The 23,097-nt window shown below is 41.8% G+C and overlaps 1 protein-coding gene across 1 annotated transcript in view; it reads right to left on the bottom strand.

Annotated features, from left to right (window-relative positions):
• SCFD2 (sec1 family domain containing 2) overlaps positions 1-23,097 on the bottom strand; it is a 198,491-nt gene that overhangs the window by 9,472 nt on the left and 165,922 nt on the right. Inside the window, exons 6-7 of the mRNA XM_065633853.1 lie at positions 5,896-6,041; positions 2,442-2,576 (exon numbers count right to left, since the gene is read on the bottom strand). Coding sequence (XP_065489925.1) covers positions 2,442-2,576; positions 5,896-6,041 — 281 coding nt within the window. The remainder of the gene's footprint in view (positions 1-2,441; positions 2,577-5,895; positions 6,042-23,097) is intronic.

Here is a 23,097-nt window from a genome sequence, read left to right as displayed (position 1 = left end):
AAACCACGTGTGTTTTGGAGTAGTGGTCAAAAGATGAATTCTTGTGGCAGGCAGCCCTTTTCCCTTCACCTTCCCTAAGATTCAAAACAAACACATCCACCAGAGAAACAACTTCTGCACGAGAGGTGTCTTTAAAAGTCTGTCTTGGGTGAACATGTCTGAGTCCATCACTTACCAAAGCATGTTTATGAGTTGGCATTTATATTCAGGCATTGAGGAAGAAATAAAAATATAAAGAAGCTCATGAAATAATTACAGTGCTGGTGGTGCAGTAAGTGGAGAAGATCCTCTTGTGTGAGAAACACAGGCTGGTCAGAGACTCATTGATGTAACAATTGAGCACTTGCCAACAAGCCAAGCTACAAACTAAATGAGCAAGCATGGCCACATATTTGTGAAGTACATGATGATGCATACGAAATATTCATCCTACACAAGATTTGCTTGCTCATCTGTTATATATTCCTTACAGTAGGATATTTTTCCTACTAGCAGAGATGCAAGTGTTTACAGGTACATATTGCCCATAATATACTTAAATGATACACACACACACAAATTATTAGTAAGGGTAGAATAGACTTGAAACTAGCTAAAGCTGTCAATGTCTCAATGTTTCCATCTCTTTAGACTTCCTGGAGTTCATTTCTTGCCTTTTTTTTTTTTTTTCCCCTGGTAAACAAAGGCAAGCTATGTTGCTGCTTAAAAAAGAAAAGAAACAACCAAACACAATGAAATAAATACAATTGTGAGAGTTATTGGTAAATAAAACCAATAATTGAAAACATCACTTGTGTGCACCAGCTTGTTTACTTTGATGCTGGAATATCTGTTTCTTCTTCTACTGTTTTTGGAGTGTTGGCATTAACTTTTTCAGTACTGATATATGAATGGAAAGAACACCGGGTCACTCTTTCTATAACTATCCTCTTTTGTCTCATGGCTTTACCATAAGCTGTGAAGAGCTGAGAATTTCCATTTAGGAACCTAACTAAATACCTCTTGGAAATCCGTTTCAACAGTGGACGGAGATTCCTGAAAACAAGCACCGGATTTTAGGCATATCTGATTTTGTGCTTAAGACTAACTTGCTCTGAAATAACATAAAAATAACTTTGTTATTCTGATAGTGGGTTCTAGAATAGTACCAAGACAACAGTCAAAAACTATTTTTGTCTTCTGTCTTTAAATGCATGGCAAGCCAAGCAAATATTAGCACAAAATAGAAAAAAACTTTTTCTTTCTGATTACTGTAGAATCACAGAATAATTCAGGTTGGAACAAACCTTTGTAGCTCCCTGCCCAAAGTAGGGCCAACTTCAAAATTATATCAGGTTGCTCAGGGCTTTGTTCAGCCAGCCTTTGACTATCTCAGAGACTGGGAATCTGCAGCCTCTCTGGACTTAAACACTCTTACAGTGAATGTTTTTTTCTTTATATCCAACTGGAATTTCCCATGCTGCAACCTGTGTCCACTTCTTCTCATACAGTTTGATGATACCTCTTCTGTGCTGAGGAGTGGTGGTGGTAAAACTGGAAGAACACCAGGCACAATACAGAAAAAAAATACTGCACTCATAACCATAGTGTTGATGTGGTGTGAGGTAAATTTGGGTTTGTCTTCAATGGAGGATATGCAGAAAGACAGAACTAAATGTGCAGCATGCTAGCTACTCCACACCTCATCTCAGTAGACATTTAGTGAACACTCGGCATAGGCTAATTTATAAAGCAGAATAAGCTTATTCTGTGATTCTGCATGATTCTGTGTGACTGTCTGAAAACATGCTAAGAGCCTCCACAAGGCAATTTCCAACTAACAGGCTTCCTTCTTCCCCACTGCAAGTTGAACCATATCAAGTTATAGAAAAGGCACCTAATATGGAGCTCCTCTGATGACCTTCCTCCCCTGTGAGACCTGACTGTTCATACTTACTTCTCTCCTATCTCAAGGCTGCTCATTGTCCTTAAATTCCTTCGATGAGTTAAGTGCCTTGTGCAATGCCTTTTGGAAATCCAGGCAGATCACTTGAAGTGGTACTTGCTTATCAATTTGCTTGATGGCTGTCTCTGAAGAGCTCTGAAAGCTAAGTGAGGTAGGACTGTGGTAGGACTTCCCTTTAGCAAAGCCACATTGTCTGCTCCTAGACATATCATCCTTATTCAGCCCTCCAGCATCATCCTTATGTAGGTGTCCAGTCTGCTCCATTCCTCTTGTTTTTTTCAGCAGGTGCTACCCATCTGTACTGTACCTGCAATGTGGTGCCTCAAGCTATTTCCAGCTCCCTCTGCAAGGATTTAACTCTCCTAACTGTCCCTTAAATTCTGCTGGACAATATCAACTCAAATACATAAAATCTGCCACTGCCACACAATGCTACGGAAAATCAGAAATGAGGCTCAGGAAAATCTTACAGATGAGCTTGGGAAGCCTGGCTTACCTTCATGAACATGCTGAATCCAGTTTTAAGGAGATCGGTGAGACCTGATGACATATGCTCAATATCAAGAGGATCAGGTCGATCAGGATTACAGATCTCTTCCACTATCTGTTTCAGCAGCGGTTTGTAAGAAGCCTGCACAAAAAGAACACAGCACTGTCAATAAAGCTGTTTAGACTCAGTGCCAGTGCTCTTCTAAACGTTTTACTTCTATTAAAGGTAACAAAAATAATTATCCTAGAAAGGACATCATTCAGAGAGCTAAAAGATTATCAAAGCAGCAGTGGTCTTTGTGACCTTGCCCACAAATGGTGTGCACCAGCACCATCAACCTCCAAAGACAGGAATATGGCCACACATTTACTCTGCCCATGTGTACTACATGAGTAAAGGGAGACAAGGAAAAAATGGGGCTTCTAGTTTCTCTGGAGTCTTTTTGGAGGTAGCACAGAAAGGGATAGCAATAGGGATGACGCTGTTGCCCATGGTATGCCCAGGAGACCCCATTCACTTCTTAATGATTTTAGAAACACTTAAACAGGGATTTTTAGGAGAGGTTGCTTACTGATCACTCCTGCCTTCCCACAGGCTCCATGTCAGCACTGAAACCTGAATAACAGCAGGGCTGGGAAGAGGCCAACCTGCCTGTTTGTCCCTCATGAGACAGCAGAGTTAAGGAGTCTCTGCTAGTCCTTCAGCTTCCACAGCCAGGGCACTCTACTTCCACCTGTGGAAAACCTTGAGAAAAACAGGCCAAACAACCCCACTGATATCAAGCATGTCAGAACTTCAGAGAAGTTAGGGATCAGGAAAAGCGGAACATGAGAATGTACAAATGATCAGCATCCTGGGAGATCCACTTCCAAAGGATCCACCCTACATCTTCTTCAGGGTCCACAAACCTGTGCTGAATATGAATTAGTAGCCCAGAAATTTCCACGTTCCTTTACCAAGGTTTAAACCACACTGCCATCCTGAAAAAGCTTCTAGGATAAAAATTTTAGGGATTTGTGGAGAGATGCTCTTTAATGAAAATTCAACCTTACTTCGTTTACAGATGGAGTTTTGCTTTGCTGCTTTCAGCTTTGCCTAAACTGCAACGAAACCACAATGGTTTCAGAAAGTGCAACAGTCTTAGACAATTAGCAGCTTCCAAATTAGCACATTTGTTTTCCTTTGGGACTAGCCCAGGTATACATCACCTCCTGGATTTCTTAGGAGAATCAAGTGTAACATCATTCATTTTGTAAAGATGATATCTACAAAAGACATCATGCAAAATAAACATATAAATGGATGGAAAATAAAAAGCAAGCTGCTTGGCTGGAAAGTAAAATTTTCTGGAGTAATTAAAGAAATGTTTTTCATCCAACACTTTACAGTGAGAAACAAAACTTAAGAGTTTTTGAATACAATCCTGTCAACGAAGATTTATACAACTCATCTAGTTCTTCTCACAACACATGCATAATTTTTAATTGAGCCAACAAAGCAAATTACAGCAAACAAGAGCTACAGAACAGTTTAGGAGAACGTGCCAAGATTTGTGTCAAATCTAGTCATGCAATAAACAACCGTTGGAAAATACACATGCAAGCATGAAGACTTATGTATAAAAATCTGATTAATATCTTCATAGATGAGGAACAGAAAGATATTAGGAATGAAATATTTTTGGAGTAGAGATCAAATCACAGTTGAACAGAGAGGTTTACTGCACAGAATTAAAGGAATAATATCATCTGACTTAAGCAAAACTATGTACTCAAAAGACATTAAAAATGTGCTATGATTTTGTATGTCTGAATTTTCAAAATTCAGCGCCCTTCAAAATGATCCACTTTGGCTACACAGATACTAAAAGGAAGGTACTATGATCACTTACCTTTTTTTTAAGCTATGATAGTTTCAAATATTTTCAAAATCTTTTATGACTTGAAAATCATCTATTACATTTTCAGGGAGTTTTTTCTGTATTTTTTATACAACCCCCAACAGCTCCATTGATTTCTAACTCATATAATGAAGCTTTCATCAACTTTAATTTTTGGCTGGGCACAAATTGCATTTAAAACAGCTGCTAAGAACCTTGATGGCTATGGGACATACCTCAGACAAGATTATAAGGAGAAAAGGAGAGAGAAAAAGTGAGAGAAAGAAAGAGAACCAGAAAAGGAGAACGAAAGATGAAGGAGGAAGGGATGGAAGAAGGGAGGGAGGAATATGCTTGAGATCAAGATGAAGGGAAAAGAACAGTAGTTACAGTATCAGGCAAAATAAATACTCAGCTCTTGCATGGTTGCTACATGAACTGGTTTGATAGCCTGATGAAAACATTTGTAAAGACCTGCACGTGTGATGGAAAAAACTGCACTGCCTGCTTATTTCTGCTACCCCAAACCTCCTGAACTGCCCTCAGCAGAAGGCTGGTCCTATTCAAGCTATTAAATCCAACTCATGGCCGGAACAGGGAGCTGCAAAGTGTTAATATATCCCTTGCTGCTTTCCAGCACTTAGCCCTAAGCAAACAACCTGGGTTACATCCAAAGAACATACTGATGCTAATTACACTTCCAGGAAACTTTTAGAGGGTATTTTCTTCCATCCGACTGCTGCCCCACTGAACTGTACTAAATGTTTAACAGTTTTCCCCATTTCAGACACCAGACAGGTCCTCAGTGCCAGGAGACTTCAGTAACAGGTTTTCTCCACCTTAGCTTTCCAGCGACATTTTGCAAAACTCCCGATTCCTGTTGTTACAAAGCATTGCTTAATTTGAACTACATCCCTTTGCCGGTCTACAGCATACTTGTGAGTTTGGAAGGATTTTGTTCTGGCTCAAGGCTGTAATTAAGTTTTACAGTCTCTCTCTAAATCACCATATGTGCTTTCAATCGTAAAATTCTATTTTTAACTGAAAAAAATAAAACACGTTGGGGGAGATGGAGAGACAGAAAAACATTATATATTAATCCTCATGATCTATAGTAGTATCGTAGTTCATGTGTCCGTATTATAGAAAAAAAGGGTGCATTTTTCACCTATTTATGAATGGGCCTGACTCTGACAGGAGAGAGACAGGAGAGAAAATACACAGAAATATAGTTGCTGTATGGATGCAGGCATTCTGCTTTGCTATGCCACGAGAGGTCTTAGTCCAGCATTGTCTTGTCCTAGTTCTGCCTTTCACTGGGCGTGTCACAACAGCGCTGCAGAGAAAACGCCAAATTTCTTCCTCAGAGAATTCTTTGTTGACATTGACAGAGATATGCCCGAGTTTGGATGAAGGACTTGAGGAAGTTCTTGATGATTAGGTCAATTATAAAATCTGTACTTAAATATTTTCCACATGGGCAGAACATATATAGGATTAGCACGTCAGCAAAATCAGTGCTGTAATTTTGACAGCATGCTAGAGAAATAACGTACACAGGGAAAAGAAAGATCCACTTGCCTGGTGGGTGTTGCTGCCTGGATTATGTATGGAATTAAACTGTTTCATGTGCATTCGAGCTCTTGCGATATCCCTGAGGGACCGAAAAATATTGTCCACTGCATCTGCTGCTTTCTGAGATGTGAGGTTCAGTGATGAGTCACAGCCTAAAGAAATAAAGAAAGGTGGATCTGAGTGAGTGAAAAACTTTCAAGTGTTTTGATAATAAGCAGTAGGAAAACAATAGCTGGGAGGAAAATTAAATTAGTTTCGTCATGTTATATTCTAGAAAGTCAGGAGCTTGTTAGACAGCACATCCTCAGCATGGCACAAGACTCTGTAGCTAAGCAAGAAGCCATAAATCCTAGACAGCAAGCAAAGCGAACAGCGCGGGACATTTGTAACATAAATCATACAGCAATTTCATCGGCGCAGGGTATGTTCTGCTCTCCACAGCAAACAGAAGATCCCATGCTAGCAGGCCCTGAAGAAAAGCCCCACATGGAAAGGAGCCAGCTGGTTTGCTCGTCTCTTTGGGTCGAAAGAGCCATGAAGCAGGGACTTGCTGCTCAGGCATCGTAACTGAGCCCTGGCTGGCAGCCTGCTGACTCCAAATGCATTTCCTACCTTTGCAACAAGAAAACCAGGAACAGACCATGCTAAATACAGCAGACATGATATCTATGCATTGGGAAGAGCTGTATAACCATAAAAAGTCCTTATCCCTCAAAGTGGCAAAATTACTACTTTTAACGTATTTTCCCAAAGCTAAGATATCTGCTAAGATACACTGCTTATCTTCCACCGAGGTCAAATTCCATTTAGAGGACCACATAAAAGGTCCTTCCATGTGGCCAGGCAGTACCTTGGCACAGCAAAATTCTTATCCTGGGCTCCATCCTCCTCACCACAGGACCTGTTTTGCACAGATGAGTAGAGAAAATGCTTTCTCAGCTGACCTGCTGATGCGAATTATCCAAGTGAGAGATAACTGGGTCACTTGGTGTTTGTATTGCCCTGTCAACACAGCTCTACACCTTTTGACATCTCTGCCCGGCTCACTTCTCGCTTGACTCCTCGTCCCTGTGGAGGAAGATGCAGCACAAAATAACCCTTCTTGCCACACGCACACACAAACACACACACTCCTGCTTATCGCCAGTGCCTTCTCTGGGGATGCTGCTGTAGTGGTTTGTGCCCATCCCCCAGTCCTGCGATCGGTCCTGCACCAGCAAACCTCTATGTCTGTGCAGAATCCTGCTGAGAGGATGGGGTGTCCCTGCAGGTCGCAGTGCCTGCCACAGCGATGCCTGGATTTCTACTGGGGATATTTCTGAGCAAACTTTCTGCTACAACTGACAGAAGATGGAGTTCTTCAGCACTAAAGGAACAACAAAAAAGGCAGTACAATTTTTCAAAATTTACAGGGAAGTTCTAGGAGTTAGCTAATCTGGATCACTCACATCTTTGAAATCTGTACAGCAGAATATAATGTATACACATCCACACACACTTATAGAGGTCTGAAACTATTCCTACAAGATGGTAATTAGACATTAGAAGCTTTCATGTGTCTGACTATCATTTGTTGAAAGGTTCCAAGTCAGATCCCCAGCTGGTGCAGCAGAACAGAAGAAATGACTGTACTTCTGCAGGGCTACATCGGACCAGGCTGCTGAGGATTTATGCCATTATATTCCAAAAACCAATGAAGTGAACACAGACTGGACCTTGGTGACTCAAGGTGATGTTGTAATTCTACGCAGACACTCACATATTTTTGGACAGGGCTCTTGAAGTTTTGTTGTTGTTGTTGTTGGTGGTGGTTTTTTAAAATGAGTGCAAAATAACTTATAGAAATATGTATTTTTTGGTTATGTAACTGCAAGATCTGTGTGCTCTGATACTCTGATTGACCAAAGCTTAGTTTTTTCATTTGGCAGAGGAGCCGGTGTGTTGTCAGTGAAAGCCCTGAACACAAACCCCGCTCTGCAGCTCATTACCCCACTCCACTGGTGCTCTCAAAATGAGATGGCTCCTGTGAGTGAACTTGTGCTGGTTTAAGTGCAAGGGAACCGTGTTCAACAGCTGAAAAAAGTGAAACAGAACACCTCCTGAATACATGAGGTTGATAAATAAAGTCTGAGGTGATAAATCCTCATTTATATTTATCACTAGCATAGGCAAAATATTCAGAGGAGACCTTGTATTGTCACTGTGCTTTTACCCTGCCCATGGGAAAACACGGGAATGAGAAAACAGGGCAGTCCCTGTCAGCTCCCAATTCAGAGGCTGTGCATATTTAATAGTTAACATTTAAAAGCATTTTGCAAAGGAAAAAAAAAATATGAAGTGCCTTATTATTGTATTACTAGATTTTTCTTCTCTCCGAAAGACAAGCTTTCCCTGTTTTAGCCACATGAGAGGTAAGCAGCTCCTACCTGATGTCAATAGTTATATTTTCTTTGTCCTCTCTTCAGTCCTGTCTCAGCAAAAGGCACTGCTTTTGGCCAAGCCATCTCTGCAATGTTTCCTTTCACTAGTGAATGCAAGTCCCCCGCATTGAACAAGTTCAGGCAAGGCAAAAATCACATCAAGTTTGATTTGCTTTGGACACTTGTCTTTTTTTCTTAATTGTTTATTTTCTTGGACCATTTAAAGTCTTTTGTTTTGGCCCTACAGTTATTTTTCTCGTGAAAATAAATATTTGTTTCCTTCTCCTGTTCACATAACTCCTCAGTCTATTTTAACAAGAGCCCTTTGATGAAGAAGTTTCAAACCAGCTTCTCACTTCCCACTTCTGGAACTGCAGGGCAGCTTCCAGTGGCCACGGTCTGGCTTTGTGGCTGGAAGCCTCTGAGATGCTCCTTGCCTTGCCTGGCCCAGTGCATCCCGCTTTGCTTTTTGTTACACAGTCAATCTTCTCCCGAGCAATTTCTCGGTGAAGTGCAGGCTCTGTAGCACCACTCACCACTCGAACCTTATTGCCAGGGAAACGCTGTCCGGAGCTCGGGCTTTGCTTTACAACTTGTGCTGACGCACTCGTGGGCTGGAGGAGGCCAGGAAATCATTCACCCTCACCATCTGCTTAACAGGCTCCATCGCTCCATCGCTCCATCACCGTCACCCGAACCAAAGCAAGAGCCTGGCATGCCATGCAGTGCTCCAGCAGCTCCTCACCCTCCACGCTCGACCATGCTTCCCAGCAAACCAGAGCGGATCTCCAGGAGCACCGCAGCAGGGGCTCAAGGTGTGCTCCCAGTCTCCATAGCAGAGCGCCGTGCTGGACCAAGTGTGGAGCTGGGGGGGTACTGGGAATAAAACCTCCAGTCCAGCACCAGTTTAAGGCTGACCAGATGTAGGGAAAAGAGGTGTACTTCCAAGGGTTGCTGTAAAATGTGGTTTCCTTGAGACTTCTGATCAAGAAATATCATGTGTCTGGGGAAGTCACAGCTCTTTTTCCAGGCTGACATCCAGTTCTTATTTTTTAAAATGTATCTTTAAAAACAAAAAAAAGTTTTCTTTTCAGTCTTACCCTTGAGATTAATAACAAAAACCTCCGAAGGCTGCTGCGTACCTGTGGCACTGCAGTGGGTTGGAAGAGGGGGGCCGGGTCTCTCTCCAGCCTGGAGAACAACAGAAGCTTGTGTTGTACAAATGGCAGGCGGCTACAAATCACCTCCCGTTCACACCTTCCCCGTGAATGGGGCTGTGTGTGCATATGGGGAGCAGAACACAATCCCTCTTCTCAGCCTGCTTCAGGTTACCAAGAAATCTGCTCCTTTTACAACAATGAAGAGGTGGAATACATTAGCTGCTGCACAGCTCGTGTGCTAATTAAAACAACTCTTCCTGTTACTGTGTTTTCATGGGAAGTTAAATGGCATTAGGAGAGCATGCTGAATGAATTTCTTTGAATCCCAAGCCCACCCGATTTTATACGGGAAAGGCATTTAAATTAAATTTTGGGATAATGCTTTCCTGTCAGGCTTGAAAAAACCCAGTTGTGGAAACAAAAATTCACAGTTAACCAGCAGGAAACTAAAGATTTTAAAGCACATATCCAAGTTCTTGATATCCCAAGAAGAACACAATGTAGTTCTGCAGTAAGTGGTGCCCAACCTCACTGATGTTGCTTCTGTTCTGCTTCCATCCACTTGCACTGATTTTGAGGAGAGTGAGAGCATCAGGAGCTGAATCCAGCACTTGACACAGTGAGACTACTGGCCCTTATTTTTGACCTACTTTTGAACTTTTGCAACAGAGCACATCTCTCAAGCTACACATCTGCATGACCATTAGTACCAGAACCAAGTCATTGTCACAAGAAGCTTGAAAAGAGAGGAATGAAGATATTCTTATCTCCAGTCTGGAGTGACCCAGAAGCTAAACTGGACCAGTTTTTCTACCAGTTTCTGAAATCAGAACAAAGATACTTTAAGAAAATGACACAGACATTGTGAACCCATGAGATCCATGACTATACAGTGGCGTGTGACTGATTATTCCCTCCATCAATGCATCAAATGAGAATTTCAGATCTTTCACTGTGCTTTGTCTCTTTTGGTATATGGTCCAGGAGTTATAAACAAATGTTCTATCTCTAAAGTAGTATGATAATTATTAACACTTTGTGAAGGTCTTTGATATTTCCAAGACATCACTGAAAGGCTACACAATCTTACAAAGATAAAATTTAGGAGAGCCGAAAGTTTACCACTTTACTCTGTTTTATTGGTATTAACTCAGGCTTTCTCTACCTTAGGCTGTCTCTACAATCTGTTTACAGAAATAAACCAATATAAATCCTGCAAACCCTGGAATGGAGCTGGCAGAGTAGCCAAGTCATTTCAGAAGCACACACTGAAGCATGGGCTAAACCAGAAAACTGGTACTAGAACAAAGAAAAAATCCAGCATCAGGATTGCATTATGCAAGCTATTTTCTAGATATGCAGAGTTAATTTGCTTGTCAGTGAAAGACAGAGAAAGAACAGAGATATAGGGTGACTGGAGGGTCAGAACTCAAAAAATAGCACTATGATATTAAACTAATGAAAATCTTATATTTTTATAGTTTAGATGATAGCATAGCAACGAAGGCCCTTCTTTTCTAGCAGATAAATCTAAAAGCATGTATATATATATCCACAGCCATATGTTTTGCAATACTTTTGATATGTTCTTGCGTTAAGTTTGTTATGAAAGAGTAGGTACGAATGCGTATGGTTACAGAGACCACGGCTGTTTTTTGCAAGGAAAAAAAAAATGTGTAAACCCCACAACTAGGATGAAATTTGTGTGATTCTGCACTCACCTTTCTTCCCAATGGATTCTGCCACAAATTTGAATCTTTATTCTTAAATCTGATTTTTAGTAAATCATGCTCTCTTCTGCATCTAAAAGGGAGGCTGGTGAGTGTGACGCTGTGGGACAAGGAAGGATGGGCCGGAATACAACATATCTGTTATTGCCCAACAGCAGCATCAGCAGACGGTGAAAAATCAGAATTGGCTCCATTTTAGTTTGGGGGACTGCGGAATTATGGAAGCGAGGTGCGTTCCCCAGCTCATGAGAAAAGCATCCAGAGCGTGCGTGGCTCCAGCTGGGGCAGCCACATCTGTGCTGCTGGCAGCCCCAGCGAGGAGCAAACCTCTGGTAACCTTTGAAATGCTGAAGGCCAAGTCAACACTGCAATGGGCTGAGTTCAAAAGGCTGGCTTTTCTGACATTAGCAGTTGATATGGGTGCCACGGATTGGATTAGAGGAAAGCAGGGGTGAAAATAAACAGGGCACAAGCTGAAAGATTTTTCGAAATGGTATTTGGAATTCAAAGTTGAATTAAAATCCCAAGACAAAATGCACTTAGTAAAAACCAGGTGCAAGTTATATAAAAATTGGCCCATTTTGCTGAAGCCCTGGCAAAGCAGCATGTCGGTGCTGCTGGCACGGAGGGGTAGGAGCTCATCAGCTGGGGAAGGGGCAGCACAGAGGTGCAGAGATAACCTGTCCCTATCCACAGCCTCGGGACACTCTTGCACCCTCCCCTACCAGCAAACAGAGGAGATTTCTAAGCCATCGTCCCCATTCAACTCCTTTTCGCATACCCCCTCTTCACTTCCCCCTTCCTGCAACAGCCCCTTGCCCCAGCCGTGCCTCAGCCCTTCATCGCACTGGGGAGGCTGAGCTCAGCTTGGACCGCACTGCTGCAAAACCTCTCCATCCCCACCACCCTCCTTTGGGAGAGGAAAGTTACTTGTGCATCAGAGGTGAAGAGGCCAAAACTTCTCGGAAGCATACAAGAGGTCAGCATCACAGCCAGAGGAGGAACTCAGGATTTCCCAGCCCTGGGCTTGACCAGCTGTCCTGCCAGTCCACACAGCATGAATAACAGACTGCAAACACCAGCAGGCAGAGGGATCAACAGAGGGGAGGAGGAAAACAAAGCAAAGCAGTATAGGGGAAAAACACTAGAAAGGGGAAGGAAAATGTATATGATGTTAAGGATCAAAACAGAATGTTTCCTTCAATTATTAGCAACCTCTGATTGGAACCTATTTGAAACCCGAGGTTCACATGGAGGGTTGCTGTGGGGCTCCAGCTGAAGCCTGAAACTTCAGAATAAAACAAAGGGATTATCTGAAAAGCCACAAAACAGAGAAGGTAAGCTCCACATTTCTACAAATGTCATTTATGATCTGATTGGCACATGGAGGATGGACACACAGCAGCATGCAGGGATGCTCCGGGGCAGTCCCCAGCCCCACACAGAGCAAGTGATGGTGTGGATGAGGTGTCTGCGATGGGAGGACAGAGGGTCCGATCCACCACCCAGAAAACGACAGAAGCCAGTATTGCGACCAGCAAAGGTGCAATTTGTAGCTTATTTTCATCACAACAAACACTCCCCATTTGAGAGAAAAGCCAAGGATGTTTTTGTAAAGAGTAACTAAATTTAGAAACTGAAATCTCCACTTCAGCTTTTAAATGAGCATCCAAACTTTAGCAGTGCTGAGCATCCAGGGATTGCACATGTATGTCTCCAGGGGCAGTTCAGCACAGATCTGACGTTTATTATCCAGGGACGCATCCTGCAATCTCTGGAGGTCACTGGCGAGGGATGGCAAGAGCCAGCAGTGTGCTTGGAAAGCTTCGTGTTGGCCTCGCCTTTGAATCTCTTCTGGAAGCTGCTCTTTGGCGTGCAAGGCACGCATAGCCCTCGTGGCTAAATACTTTGCTGAATATCAAGCTCTGAAGCTGCACATGTGAAAATCTGGCCACTAACTATGCGATTAAATATGGATGTAAGACCTAGTTTTGGAGAGCTTTTTTTTTTTTTTTAAAAAAAAATTGGCCTCAATATCTGTCACTTGGACATTTCAATTTTACGGGAATATTTTATTGCCTTCTTTTTGCCAAAATTCAACAGCACAACAAGTAATATCAACTTTTATGAAGCACTGCAAACTCAGTACTGGAGGCTCTCAAGTTACGTGAAATTAAACCCGTCATTTTGGTGAACAATTACAGGGAAAAACTACAGCACTTACTAGAATAAATTACATAAATTAATTGCAGGAGGAATTTAAGTTAGGTTCAGATGTGCTTTCTGAAGGAAATTAATGTTAACAAATTCATTAGGGAACCATTCAGTTGCTCCCTTAAGTAGTCCATATCTTAATTAAAAAAACACACATGTTAATAAAGCTATGGTAAATTCCTGTAAGTCTAATAAGGCCTCCAATAATATTCTTGCAAGAACTTGGTAAAACTTCAAGTTTTACTAAATGCTCTAGAGCTTCATGAAAAAAAAGCTCTAGGACTTACACAATCAAATGTCCTCAGTCTTTCACAAGTTATTCTCAGCTGTCCTCTTTTGTCTTCAGCCTGGTGGCTGCACTTTGGCAGGGACAGATTTTTGCTCCCATCAAGGACTTTTTGTCACCCATGGGCCAACACCTTTTGGTGATGCCATGAAATTTCACCCTCGGATCTGCTGCCTCTCACCTGCTCTGCAAGGTACTCCCAGAGGTACCGCGTACGTAAAGGACAGGCAATCCATGGGGAAGAGGGATGAGGTTCACGTCCAGGTAGCAGCAGGTGAAGCAGAAAGTGCCACCAGTATGGCAAAGCCTCCTTGGCCAGCGTGCGCCAGAAGAGAGGAGATGTTGCACATGTGCAATGGTACAGCTCTTCTCCTTTGGAAGAGCCTGCATGGCGGGACATGGATGGGACCCACCACTGCTTTTTCTAATGTACCTACTCAGGACCTAATAGTCCTGTTTCTTCCTCTCTTTCTCCAAGCATCTGCAAGCCACTAATGTGTGAGAGACCAGCTGAAGCCAGATGAGCCTTTTTTTAGGCTACAGTGCTGCTTACGCGCAGACGGTGCTGTCAATGCAGCACTTCACACTCTCCGAGCTGAGGAAAATCATACATGCAAAGGAAAGTGTTCCCAAGCAACTGTGTCTAAAGCCCTTCAGAAAGAAACACCGCGAAGGCCTGGTTTGTCTCTGCACTATGAAGCAGCAGAGCAGGGAGGAAGCTCATGTACAAGTCCACAGGAATCTAGATGCTTTACCCACTTGGCCTCAGAGGGGAACCTCAGGAAAACATGGCAAGATCTGTAAATATCCTTATTGTTTCAAACATCTATTATTTATGTTCATTACAAGGAATCACACTTTCAAAACAACAACAAAGTGAAATAAGTCTTCCAGTATTTTTGTTTGATATTTCCTTTTTTAGCTTGGACAATGGAAATTAATATGAGCAATGTTTTTTGCATTCACAGTTCAATTTGTTTGTAAGCTCCTGAAGTATTTGGTGCTATTTAACCGTATGTGAAGTCCCACTGAAATCCAGCCAGAATAACTTCAACCTTATTTTAGCACCCCATCTCCCCAGGAAAGAGAAATCCTACTATTCTACTTTTACTATAGGTGACTCATTCATGTTAAGGTAAAATATGCAAAGTGATTGTAACCAAGAGTAATGCCCAGCCTAAGTGGACATTTCATGGTAATTCCCCTGGTGATTTCTAATTCAAATTCCAGTGAAGTGTCTTACAGGGCTGCCTTTTTCAAAAAGCATTTAGTTGACAGTGGCAATGATACATACAGTCACAGTATATGTTAATGACACCAAAGGTGAATATTCCCATCTTGTGGCTATTTCAAATAAGATTTGGAAAGCTTATGGCCATGAACAAGTAGATGGATGATTTTGTAAATCACTACCCTGCAGCTCAGGCATAGGCTCAGCTCTGAATTTAGGAATCTGGGTCCTTCACGCTGGCACCAAGCCCTTTGCGGGGATAAACTACCATTGCGTAGGGTCCTACTCAGCTCGGTGCAGCCTGTGAGTAATGGCACTCACCTGCACGGATCTAATTGCCAGTTGGCTGTTATACTTATGCCCGTGTTTACACTTGAAATAGCAATATTTTGAGTTCATCTCCTCGGTCATCTCTTCCAGCTCTCAGTCCCTTTGGGCAGGAGCCGCCTGGTACCACGTGCCCACAGGAACTCTGACTTAACTGGGTCCATCACACGCTGCTTCTGTCTAAATAAAAACCTCACTCCAGGCTCAGTTCAGAGCAGGTTTGCCGAGGGAATGACAAGGGTGACTTACTGTGGCCTGCTAGGCACAAGCTGATCAGAAGAGAAAGTCAAGGGGCACATCTCCCAGGGGCTACAGGCGTTAGGAGGGGGAAGGAAAGGTTCCCCTTTTTCTGTACTATCAAGCACCTGCCAGCGCATTAGAGAGAACAATTTCCTACCCAGCAGGTCGCACAAGACTTTCTTTCTTTCTTCCATCAGTAGTGTAAGAATTGCACCATGCTCTGCCTTCCCAAATGTAGCACAAAGCTGGCTATGGTGTGTGAAAATGTTAACGATACTGAAAACCAGAGAAATGTGGCTTGTGATGCTCTGCTGGAGACTAGGGGTGTACTGGGCAAGGACCATTTTATACTTTTTTTTTTGTTCCTGATGCCTCTTCCCCTGAAAACAAATATTGACGTTAGACATTGAGGTAGAATATGGGGACAAAACAAGGTAAGCCCTTCTGTCCTGCAAATGAGGAGAAGTGAAAACCAACAATTTCTAGAGAAAAATAACAAGAATATTTGCAGTAGAGGGCATAACATCAAGAAAAAACTTTTAATACACACTATTGAAAGCAACAGCCACAATTCTCCACATCGAAATCAGTAATTGTACTTTAATGGCAACCTACCACATTGCAAGTCATATGTGACCAAGGGTAAAAGGACTAGAAACTGGAATGCTGAAAATTGCCACCTTTACATCATGAAAAACCCGTCTCTGATGAGTCACTGTATTGATCTACTGAACAAATGACCTGATGTGATATTACCGTGTTTCAGATCTTCCTCTGCAGAAAACACAGATAAAAACTGCTACTGTTTTTACAACTAACCATCTATATGTAAAGCACAATGTCGTACATGTGGGCTTGGGATGCCTGACTCAATTTTTGAAGCTATGAATTGTGAACAATTTAATCCTGCTACAAAAGAAAAGCTGTACTTACTGTCACCTTACCAGAGTTTGATATTAGAAAGCTTTGTGTCTTCATAAAAAGGTAAGTGATAGTTTAGCCTACAGCATGAGTGATTATGTTATTTGGAATAGGCATTATGTGTCTGATAAGATTAGGAAAAACATATTTTCCAGAGGTGTTTACTCTTCATGAATTTCATAGAAATACCTATGCAAAACCACTATTACATTTGGAGTCAGAAATAAAACAGGAAAAGTCTTGGCAAATTTCTGTCTTCAGCTTTGGTTTAAGTGGTTGTTTATACTTTTTAATCACCCACTATAAAGCTATTTCATTTGAAATCATTGCTGGAGTACTGTGTCAAAGAGAACTCTTCTTGCTTCAGGAATATTTCACATCTCAGTGAGAATAACATCCTATAAAAAGTACCTTCATGGAAGGCTTTTTTCCTTATGAAAGCAGATAACACTGACTCATAATTTAAAAGTCTTCCTGTGTTCATCTACTCTTATAATACATTGAAATTGTGCACTGCACTTTGCAAAGATCAAAAGAATACAGTCCAGTCCAAACATCCAGCAAACTGCAGATAAACAAGAAAAGGCAACCTAGTAAAAAGTATGGGCAAAAAGAACAATAATAAACCAATAAAAAATGCAAGTTAGAAAGAAAGCACTGCATTTATTATTCTGCTTTATGTTAATTTTTAAATTGAAATTATTGTTATACAAGAGACAAGACACAGACTTCATAACGCATATTCTCGGTCAAAAGCAAAATAAAAGAAGTGAGGCTGTGGAAAGAAAGAAGAGGAGAAGAGGAGAGAACAGGAGGAGAGAACAGGAGAGGAGGGAATGGGAAGAGCAACAGTAACTCCAGAGTGTCAGAAAATATTTAACATTCAAACTCGTTTTCACATGGACCAAAAGATGTGCCATATTCAAATACAAAGCCTCTTGTCATCAACAACTCTGACCACTTTAGAATGAACCAGTTCATTGCATGCTGAAGCAACGTTGTTGGTCAACAAACCAGTTTTTGGCATAGCACTATTTGTAGTTACTTTTGCTTTCTCTGAGAGACTGCAAATAATAAGATGTAGACATTAACATTTCGTGAATACATTTAACTTTCCATTTAGCTATAGCTTTATTCAGCATAACTGTAGATAAAGGTAGCAACAAACAATTATTGAAGCTTAAAGAGCAATTTTTAAAATAAGTACCAAGGCCTCATATTTGTTCTGAAACTGTTTTATTTTCCGGGAATACTGTTTAATTTGTCTTGATTTTTAGGGGAAGGAGAGGAGAGGAGAGGAGAGCTTAAAAGGTGTGATGGGATGAAGCTAGGCCAGTGCTTAAGTGCCTTGTTGAATTAGAGTTAAACGCTCTGGTTTAAACTCAGAAATAATTGTGCTGTTTTAATTAACAAACAATTGAATGGCTTGTGGAGTTGGTCTATAATGTTACATTTTCTTAAGAACTTAAGAATTAACATTTTTTGTCTTTAAAACAAACTGAAAACATTGTATGTATTGGTGAAAACACAGCTTTTAATGCAGGCTTGAAGAAACAACTGATAGAAAATGCCTGGGATCTGCAGTAATTTCCATTTAGTATAAATTATTAATGTTCCCAGGAAAAAGAAGTAATGAAAAACACTCATAATCTTGCAGTCAGGTTTCAACACTTGCTTATTTATTGTAGCCAAAAGAATAAGCATAACATGATTTATGCTTCAAGCATACGGCAGAAGCGTAGGGGTTTTTTTCATTAAATTGTGCCCGTCGAAGAATGAAAAAGGACATACCATTTCAAAATTAAATGATTTTTTTTTTTTTCCACTCAGGAAACAAAGAGATTAGTAAATTCAAGCAACCAGTCAAGTCTGAAGGACCGACAGCTGCAATTTCGCTGTGAGGCTGATCTGTGGCAGCCCAACGCTGTTTGCTGTCAGGGGACGGGGCGAGTACAGCTCAGAGGCGCCGTGGCTCCAGACCACCAAAGACTGTCATTTGCAGGATGCCTGTGCAATGGCAATTGTATAACTGCAATAGGAATATTTATACTAATATATCTAAGCTAATAGGTTCTCAGAATGATTGGTAGACATAGATGCACTTCCATGGATATATACCACATGTAGTAAAGCCAGCGGAGGAGAGGAGGAGACTTCTGAGACTCCTACCATAACCATGTTTCATTTCAGAATGAGAAAATATTGACTAATTTTGGTCCCAAAGTCCTGATACCAGCTTGTGACCACTGATCTCAATGACTAATTCCTGCACAGAGAAGAATTATACAAATGTTGTGAATGTTAAATACTGCGAAAACACAGCTACAGCTTTTTCTCCCACGTTCAAATTTAACATCAAACCTGGCTGAACCTTTCACAGTGTTACATTACCTCATTCACTACTAATTATAACTAATCGGGGCTGCATTCGTAAGGGTTCATTAATTTTCCCTGTATGTTTTTTGTACAAAACCACTCAGAGAAGGAAAGCCGCCTCACACTTCCATGCAGACCTTGAAACCAGAAGAATGAGCTCATTTTCCCCACTTTTAATCTTTTAGCCAAAGGACTGGTGAAACTGGTAAAAGAAAAGTTAAGAAATAAGCTGAGAAACTGTAAAACAACCCCACATCATAGAAACTGTGAGTTATCTGCTTCCTTGATGTGTTCACTACCAGTCAGCCTGGTCCTTGCCTTTCTCTGATAAGCTGGTGGCACATTTGGAGACATAAATGCTGCTCTCTGTAGCTAATTTCCGAGTGCTACTTCACCTCCCTTTTGCTTCACCTAATTTTCAAGCTGCAGAATGGAGAATTTTGAAAACAAACCAGCACCAACAGCACCACTCCCAGTCCTGCTCTTCTCCTTCCATTGAATATATACCTATTTTCTTCAAAGCTTAGTCTCAACCCCTGCCAGCTCGCCTCCCTTCTCTTTGCTAACTTCTGGCAGCTTTGGGCACAATGGACTTCGCCATCAGTTATCTTGTGCTGGCTGTCATCGAAAAATGGTACCATATTTTCACAAGAGAAATGGAAATAAGGCAAATATCTTATTATTTTAAACTGTTGTCTCAGCCGGAAATGTTACTTGACATGCTGCATCAATGAAGTGTGGCTCTGCACTTTTGTGACTGAACTTGAGGTACACACTGCGTTTCATGCTCTGAGAGAGGCGCCTGGGGCACTGAAACGACTCTGCAGGAAAAGCATCAGCAAGGGTCGCCTGGCAGTAGTTGCTCACACGTTTCCTTTGCATGATCACACCGTTCAGTGTCTGACACACTGACCGAGAACAAGTTTCCCCTTTCCCTGCAGAAGGATGATGATTGCAGTGAGTTACTCTCCAGGCACATGGCTGGACTTTAAAAGACAGCTCCCACAGTTAGGTAACATCAAATTAACATGTAGAATATAGTCACACTCCGAGGTATATATGGGACACTAACAACCATCTAGAGTGCAGGTGCAGGTCTCCCGTGAGTAGATTGGACATAAAAGCACCCAAGGTCTTAGCCTCAGCCCACAGCTACCTCCCCTGCTCCCGACCAGGTCAGTCAATAAACAGCAGAGACAAACCAGGGAACAGCAGAGGACATACTGATTCAAATAACCAACCATCTTGTTGCCTCCTGGGCAGTAGGTCACACTTTAATAAATTTATTTATTAGCAAGACTCTGACTGTCCATTTTTAATTTCCTAATGTGGGTCACAGAAGTAGCCCTAACTATTGAATGTCCCCATCTGCTTTGGTGGAAAACCACTGTGAAACCTTTCTCTATTGAGATTCTGCTTGTACCACAAGAAATCCCACATGTTGGTGTCTAGACCTGGGTTTTCTGTTCTTCAGCATTAACAGAAACCTGTCATTTTTTATAAAGCTCTTGATATCCCTTAGTTGCTTGGAAATACACTCATATACTGCCAGCACTCTCTTCTGGCTCCTCAGTGAGTATGGGGCACCTCTGTGCTGGAAACGCTCATTGCCAACATCTCATTGCCAAAACACATGTTTCTAAGTACCTGGTCCTCCTTCTAAAACCATAAATCTCAGCACTTTCAGGCTGAGAGGCAAAATGCATGATAACACATATAACTAGAGAAAATTAACAGGCCAAGGACCGATCCTTCAGAAGTGTTGTTGTTGACACGTATCTGCCTACCTGAATTCCAAGCATCATTAGTCATCACATGAATGAAATGACTGATGGCCAGGTAGACTGCTAGGTCTAAGCCGAACATTCCCACAGAGCTGACATGGAAGCATGCTACAGAATAACAGAAGGTCGCTCTCAAAACCTTTCCCTGTGCCATCGCTGCTTGGTGGACACTCTTCACTCATTCCTTCTCTTTCTCCTTCCTCCCGCCATGAGGAGACACACCACATGCAGAGGGGGCTGCAGAGGACGCAAATGCTGGGGTGGCTCAGTCCTACTCAGTGTTCCCATCAGAGCAGCCTCAACCTGCATCAGTCCACCCTCCTGAGAGCAGTGTGCGGCTGTACCAGCGAACCATGTGGCTCGGCAGCAGCAGCATCACCTCAGAAGTGAACCATCATGGAGTAAGAAAACACATTTCCAAGCAATGAAAAATATCAAAGGACGAAGCTTCCCCATACACTTTATTACTACTTTCTCTCAGATAAACAAAATGTTGTTTACCATACATTCTGTGCAATGTCACCATTACAATCTTGGCCAATGTCATGTCGACTTTCTCCGCCATTTTCATAGAATCATAGAATCATTTCAGTTGGAAGGGACCCTCAGGATCATTGAGTCCAACCATAACCTAACTCTAGCAGCAAACCATGTCCCTAAGAATCTTGTCTAAACACCTTTTAAACACGTCCAGGGATGGTGACTCCACCACTTCCCTGGGCAGCCTGTTCCGATGCCTGACAACCCTTTCTGTGAAGAATTTTTTCCTAATATCCAATCTAAACCTCCTCTGGCATTTTATTCAAGAAGTTTTAGCCATCCTCAGATGTAAAATTATATCTGTGTCCATGATCTTGGATGTAATAAGGTCTTCTTTTCCTTATACTTGGGATAATTTTTTTTTAATAATTTATTTTTATTTTTACACCAAAGGATTTGAAATATTATATTATGACATTCTGTACAGCATCTGGAAAACGCACGGTTTCCTTGCACAGATATTTCCTCTCTTCAGCGGAGCAGAACAGCCTCAATAACTGAATAAAATGTGAGGGCAGAGCCTGGCAATTAGTTAACAGAGATCTCTGTGCTATAGGAACATGGCAGAAGGCAGCACCATGCTCGAGCTCCTGGACCGAGCTCAGAAGGTGCTGCAGTGCGGCACCATGCCATTCAGTTCCCAGGAGAAGCACCGTCTCATGAGGATGATGCTTCATTCCAGACTGACCAGGTCTGCCTAAGGCAAGGCTAGAGTGCTGCCTTTTCTGGGCACAGCTGTTCTGCTTCTGGTTCCAGAGCTGATGGGACACATCCAGCTGTCCCCGAGCAGAGCACACAGCAAGCAATGATCTCTCTGCACTTGGTGGAATGTAATGCTTAAGCTTCTACTGTGATCCCCCAGTCTTGAATTGTTCTGTTACAGCTTATTATAACTCTCTGCACTTCCATAAGTTTAATTAGACCTTTCGTTGCTTTTGCAGAACAGCACATATGCTGACTATTGGTCCTTTAAAAATATTCTGAGGTGGGATTCATCTCTACTAGTGTTAGCCATCTGAAAACAGAAATCTAGTCCACTCTTGTTATCTCATCCCAGGGAATCTCCTGGAAAGGCCAATCTGTCTGCATTGACTATATGTAGATTCTAGAAAGCTTCACCTGTTAACATCAAACTCTGAAATAATAAGCATTAACATGGAATAAGCTAAAGTAATATAAATCTGCAATAAGGAGGATTAACTTACAGACCAGAAGAACTATGACAAGCACAATAAGACGTGCTGTTCTTCTAAAAACCAACTATGAATAGATGCTGCCATCAGCCCCCAGCACATTCAAAGTCAGAACTGCTTACTCTGCAGATATAAATAAACTGTCCTACTTTCGGCTTATGCCAATGCTACAGAAGGGAAAATGTACAGAGATATCAGCTAGATTAGACCTTATCCTGGGAATGATAAATGGAACGTGATCCATTTGTGAGGAGTCCTTAATATGTATAATACTTGCTTTATTTATTTGGTCTTTTTTTACATAATCTTTTTCATAGCTTCTCCAGAGTGCTGCACTAAAGTCAAAACGTCTCATGTTCACAAAGATTGCCTTGACCAGCTCTTGTAGAGAAAGGAAGCCAAATGAAAGCAGGATGAAGCAAACTGAGCAGAAAAGCAGCAGAATCTGAAGCTCCGATGTGTAAGCCAAAATGGACACAGGTTGGCTTTCAAATCTGAGAGTGTTTTTGCAGAGCTAGCAGCTATAAAAATGTATTTGCAGTTGTAAGTTGAGGAAATTTGATATGAGTCACAGTGGCTGTAAACATGCAACCCCCACAGAGGTGCTTGCAAGTCATTTCTCTGCATATACGTTGTGTTCAGTTGAAGACTAAATAACTGAGTAACTGCAGAATACCAAGTGCAGTATATAGATATAAGAGAAGAGGAAAAATGACACAGGCAACTACAGTCTAGTCACTTGACTTCCAAATAGGCATAAAGTTCAAGCAGATTTTGAAAAGAAAA

The sequence above is a fragment of the Caloenas nicobarica genome, chromosome 4 (assembly GCF_036013445.1).
Source record: "Caloenas nicobarica isolate bCalNic1 chromosome 4, bCalNic1.hap1, whole genome shotgun sequence".
Classification (NCBI taxonomy): domain Eukaryota; kingdom Metazoa; phylum Chordata; class Aves; order Columbiformes; family Columbidae; genus Caloenas; species Caloenas nicobarica.
This window is presented reverse-complemented; position numbering and strand designations above follow the sequence as displayed.